Raw genomic sequence first — 5,744 nt, 5'->3', positions numbered from 1 at the left:
TGCTGAACTTAGCTTCTCTGTTACAAATTTCTCAAATAGTAGTGCCCTAATTGGTGTTGTTTATTTTTCTCTTTGAAATTAAAAAATGCTTATATCAAAAGAAGAAACTGGTGTTCCTTGAGGGACGTTACTGATTGTGAATTACACAATAAGATATTCTGTCTAGGATTTTTCGCTTTAGAAAGTTACCTTGGGTAACTGAATCCCAAAACGTAAATGATGTGTTCTGCATCTCCCATCTCCCCCTGCAAAGAAAAAAGATGTTAACCGCATTTGGTTTTCCATACTAATGCTGAATAAATACTTATTTTGTCACTAATGCCGTAGATTTTAGTGGAGCTATGTGAATAAACAAATGTACTCTTGTCAAGTCTGACTCAAGCAGCTTGGCTCCAGAAGCCCAGGCTTAACAAGCGCATTACTTCTCTTGCTATGCTTTGAAGACACAATGCCTCAGTTCTTGCTTCACCCATTACTTAGTTTCAGGTTTGTAGGATGCAATTTTCATGGGATTTTTAATTTTTTTTTTAATTGAATGGACTGTTACATTGCGATTATGAGGAATGTAGTAAATCCATTTACATTTTTATGTAAGTAAGTTTTAACTAGTGTATTTTGTTTACATTTAAGATTGAAGAAGAAATTAAGGGCTGTCTTGATTTCTTGAAGTCTGTGTATGCTGTCTTTGGTTTTTCCTTTCAACTACATCTTTCTACAAGACCAGAAAGTTACCTAGGAGAGTTAGAGATCTGGGATCATGCAGAAAAGGTAATTTGTTTAAAAGCAAACAAACAAAACACTTAATATTTGTATTTGCAGCAGTGGATATTTAACTGAAGTTCTTTCTGAATATTCTGAATTTAAGTTATTCTTTCTGAATAGAGGAATTGTTTAAAACAGATGCTAAATATTGTCCTTAGTGGAAATGCTTGCTGAAAAAAAAATCACATTTAATGTGAAGTTTCTGTGTAAAACGAGAACTTTTACTTAGCCCCTTTATCTTGAACTGATTTGATTTTTATTAATCTTTTTTTTCCTGACTAATCACAACATTTGTACAAGGAACTACTCTTACTTCAAGATTACTCATCATAAATGACTAAATCTTTGAGCTACAATACGAGTCATGCTGTCTGTTGACTTTCTTTGTATTTCAGAGGCAAATGCTTTGACTTAGAGTAATGAAAGGCTCTGCTACAGCTTTTTAAATTATTCTCTTTTTATGATTAGCAACTTCAAAACAGCTTGAATAACTTCGGAGAGCAATGGAGTTTGAATCCAGGAGATGGAGCATTTTATGGTCCCAAGGTTAGTGAATCAGCATTTTAATACAGCTTTGGGATGGACAAGAATACAGACACAATGCAGGCTAACTATATTTAATAACTGTGTTATTCTCCTTCACAGATTGATATTAAAATCAAAGATGCTATTGGCAGGTACCATCAGTGTGCTACTATCCAACTTGACTTCCAACTACCCATTCGATTTAATCTTACGTATGTTGGGTGAGTGGTTAAGCTAGATACCGTCCTCTTTTAAATGAAATAATTAAAATAAAAAGAATAACTGGTTACTTATATCTCAGATTGTTAATCAATGCTCTTGTAGTCACTGAACAAACGATTAGCCTGTATATCAGTAGCCTGGTTAGCAAAACCAGGGGAAAACATCCCCTGTGAGTAGAGGACCGAGTCAGAAACTTCCTCAATGTCATGATAGCTCACTTTAATTGTAAATGCTACTGATTGCATGAAAATTTCATTATCTGTCTTGTCTGCCAGTTCTGAAAACAACTGATAATATATAGTGCTGAAGAAAACTCAGCTGAGTCAGTTTTCACTTTCAGCCTAGTCACTGTGTCTCCTTTGAAGACATTGCATACGAATTCAAACCTGCCTTAAGGAGATAGTATGTTTGTAAGAAGTAGTTCATTCTTTCTGTCAGATAAAGTTAGTTAACTTTGATGAACATAAACCAAATGCAAACAGATTTTAATTAAAACCTCACTTTGGCTTCCAGCTAGGAAGAAGGGTGTTCATCCACTGAGCGAATTCATCTTAGTACACACACTTTCTAGGTTGTTTTTCTTGCTGTGTTTGTTTTTGCATATTATAAAGAGTTTGATGGGGAAGTTGGAATAAGAATCTTTGTTACTTTTTGGTCCTGCTGCATGTTCTACAGTAGATGTCATAGCTCTTTGGTAGGTGACAATACTGTTAGGAACAGCAGCTGTTTTTTTTTTTAATCACAGGGTTCTAACTTGAGGAAAGAAAGAAACAGTAAGGGCAGGTAAGATCCTGTGCAACAAAATAAAAGCAAGACATAGCAGAAAAGCAGAGCAAGGAAGAACATAAAATATTAAAATGCACAGAAATGGAGCCGAGTCAGTTGAGTGTCTTTTCAAACTTGGGAGTTTGTGCCTATACCATTAGCTATAGGCATGATTATTTTAAGCCACTATGATTATTCAGTATTCATTTAAAAGCCCAGGTGACTTAAAGTACTTTTTAATGAAAAATGGTGGATTTTGCCTAAGTATAAATAGTAAAATTTTGTCTTTCCATGAAAAGTAGAATAAAAAATATTAGTAGGATTATCTGTGTGTGAGCTAAGAGATGTTTATTTGTTGTTTTTTTAAACTTTACTTACTCTTTTTCAGTAAGGATGGTGACGATAAGAAAAGGCCAGTGATTATTCACAGAGCTATTTTGGGATCTGTGGAGAGAATGATAGCTATTCTAGCAGAAAATTATGGAGGAAAATGGTATGTGGCACAAATGCAGTTCTAAGAAGTGTTTAACAATGTAGAAAATACAGATCCTCCCTAATGTCCCACATATTATAATGCAAAATAATATCCTTAGAATTTTCTGAAAATTAGCAGGTAAGATTACAGGAGGAGAAGTCCAATTTATGGTCTGAATTGTGTGATATCCTTTTATTAATAGTTCATTATTAGAAATTCAATTTCATGAGACACAATAAGGCAGAAATAAGAATTGTAATTGAATGTATATGTGCTGCATTATTCTTGTTCCTTTTTTCTTGAAAAATCACGCTTTCGTATTGGGAGGATGTTAGACATATGTAAAGCAATTATTTATACAGACACTAATTAGTCCTAATATGTGAAATTTATTTTTTAACTTGTAAGATTTACTGTTTCATCTTGAATAAGCTCTGAAGATACTTCTTCATTAATGTGTTGAAAGCATTAAGGAAGAGTTAATTCTTACTTTCAGCAACCTATCCGTCTAACTGTCCACCTTTGGCTCTGAAGTTGTAAATAAAAGTGGAAATCGTGAAAAAAAAAAAATTCTCTTTAAAATTGTGAAGTCAGCTAGGAAGTGAACAGAAGATCGAAGTTCTGCATATGTAATTTTACTGGAATCAATCAATTTGCTATTTTATGTGAGCTTTAAAAGAGGAAGATAACATATTATCCAACATCCTTAGCTAACAAATATTTTTATAAAGTAAAGAAATTATATTGGGGAACATGACTATGGATGCGAATGCAAATGTAAAATGCACATTTATCTGACGCTTTTCTTGTCCTGCTTGCCAGGCCGTTCTGGCTGTCTCCACGGCAGGTCATGGTTGTGCCTGTGGGACCTACTTCTGAAGAGTATGCGCGGCAGGTGAGAGTAGGGCCCTCCTTATTATAGTAGCAAGCAATTTTAATCGCTCCTTAAGATTTGGTCCTAGAACAAAGAATGAATGCTTCAGTAATTTTGGAGACATATTGGGGGGGTGGGGTGTAAACTTTTCCATATAGTCAGAAATTTGTATAAGCCTGAGAGGGCAAAACACTTTAAGTGGTTTGGTTTCTGTTATGCTGTACATACTTCAGTAATAATTAAAGCAAAAATCATTGTGCAGCTGTCTGAGGAGATCAGCAAATATTTGATATGGATGTTACCTTGTATTGTCTTCCAGCTGGAGCCCTGCTAAGCCCTTCCATGTGCATGCAGTTTTCTTCAAATAACTTCATTGACTTCCTTACAACAATTCACAAGAGCAAAATTATGCACATACGTGAATTAATTACAGGAAGAGATCAAGGATTACAGCATGTACAAATGCATGTTATAGAATATATAGTATAATATTAAGTGAGAGTTTTCTTGGTTTATTTTTAGGTTTGCAGCGAATTTTTTGAAGCGGGATTTATGTCAGATGTGGATCTAGATCAAAGTTGCACATTAAACAAGAAAATTAGAAATGCACAGCTGGCCCAGTATAACTTTATCTTGGGTAATTGCAGCATCTTACATTTCTGAATATCATTTAAGTTTTAATGTTGGACGTGGCATTTGTCTAGGCTCATTTTGTAATGTAGGTAGTCAGTTTAATATTCTTTGTGATATGTCTTCCAGTGGTTGGAGAAAAGGAGAAAGCAAATAATGCTGTCAACGTGCGAACAAGAGACAACAAAATTCACGGGGAGATTTCAGTGCCCTCTGCTATTGAAAAACTCAAGAAATTTAAGAGTTCACATATTCCAAATGCAGAAGAAGAATTCTGATGTTGCTCTTGCGGGGAAAAAAAAACTATTACCTGCCCCTGTGAAATGGTGTTTCTTTTTTCCTGTACAGCAGTAATGCTCATCTGAGAGACTTTGCAGTTAATTCACAAAATAAGCAAATGTAGCAATGTTGGTATCCAGGTGTAGAGTGAGAGGACAGATGCAACTGCCAGCTCCTTTGACAATCCCATGGGATTCCAATCTGCACGAGTCACAGAACGCTTATTTAACAAGTCCTACACCTCTGCTAAAGTATGTTGGGTTTGCTGTGGAAATAAATCAGGGCTGCCTGAAGTCAGGGAGCAGGAGGCTGGGAAGCGTCCTGGCTGCTGCTGCGACTGCTGAGCTCTCAGTCACGTAGCAGTTGCATAACTGGTATGACCTGGAATCGAAAGCTGGGCAGTTGGCAGGTGCACCAGGAGCATTTTGGCTTTGGTTTTTTCTAACTCCAGATTATGTCAGGGGTTTTTGTTTGTTTTGGTTGGGTTTGGGGGAGGATTCTGTCTTGAATTCATGTTCTCACGCTACAGATAAATGGGTGTCTTTGGGAATGTCAGTGGAACAAGGCACTGACTGAGTTGGTGTGATAATGGGTTGCTGTAAAGGTGATTGCCAAGAATGAAGCTGCATTACTCACCATATCTGTGTATGGAAAGTGTTTTATTTCTTGCTGTTGATTTGGCGTTTTTCTAAAACTAACCAACCCCCACTACATTCCCCTTTGAAGCGGGGTGTGTGTCATTTATTGCTATATTTGCTTGGGCTACTGAGGAGGCTAAAAAGGGGTGGATGACAATTTTTATTTTTTCATTTCAGAAACCAGCATTTTGGAGTTCACATTGGCCGTATTTATCTGACGTGTATATGCTTATAAATGACTTCTGTTGCAGTTTTTGTGACAGGCACTTGAATCACATTTTTTTTGGAGAGATGAATTTTTACCACAACTTTTTTTTCTACTTTTGTACGCCGTGTTTTAGTTACAAGGCTTAAGTAGTGTTCAGTATGTTACTCAACTATCTTAGGCTATCCAACTGTACAGGTTGTGATTTAAATATCACTGCAATAAAGCAGAAAATACTAAGCATAAATACTACGCAAATACAAAGCTACAGTTTTCCTTCTCCCTGCCACTTACACAGACTTTCTGCTTTTGTGTTAGTTCGGGTTTGTGTATCGGTTTTTACCAGCCGCTTATCCCTTGCCTTTACAA

General features: G+C 36.0%; 1 protein-coding gene across 1 annotated transcript in view; it reads left to right on the top strand.

Annotated features, from left to right (window-relative positions):
* The window catches only part of LOC104622086 (probable threonine--tRNA ligase 2, cytoplasmic), a gene marked incomplete at its 5' end in the record, with an annotated part of 14,267 nt that extends 9,736 nt beyond the window's left edge, over positions 1-4,531 (top strand). Inside the window, 7 exons of the mRNA XM_010288747.1 lie at positions 631-768; positions 1,231-1,308; positions 1,408-1,508; positions 2,663-2,767; positions 3,572-3,644; positions 4,146-4,260; positions 4,383-4,531. Of these exons, the coding sequence (XP_010287049.1) occupies positions 631-768; positions 1,231-1,308; positions 1,408-1,508; positions 2,663-2,767; positions 3,572-3,644; positions 4,146-4,260; positions 4,383-4,531 (759 nt within the window). The remainder of the gene's footprint in view (positions 1-630; positions 769-1,230; positions 1,309-1,407; positions 1,509-2,662; positions 2,768-3,571; positions 3,645-4,145; positions 4,261-4,382) is intronic.
* Positions 4,532-5,744: the final 1,213 nt, after the last annotated feature.

Source organism: Phaethon lepturus, unplaced genomic scaffold, assembly GCF_000687285.1.
Source record: "Phaethon lepturus isolate BGI_N335 unplaced genomic scaffold, ASM68728v1 scaffold32046, whole genome shotgun sequence".
NCBI classification, from domain to species: domain Eukaryota; kingdom Metazoa; phylum Chordata; class Aves; order Phaethontiformes; family Phaethontidae; genus Phaethon; species Phaethon lepturus.
This window is presented reverse-complemented; position numbering and strand designations above follow the sequence as displayed.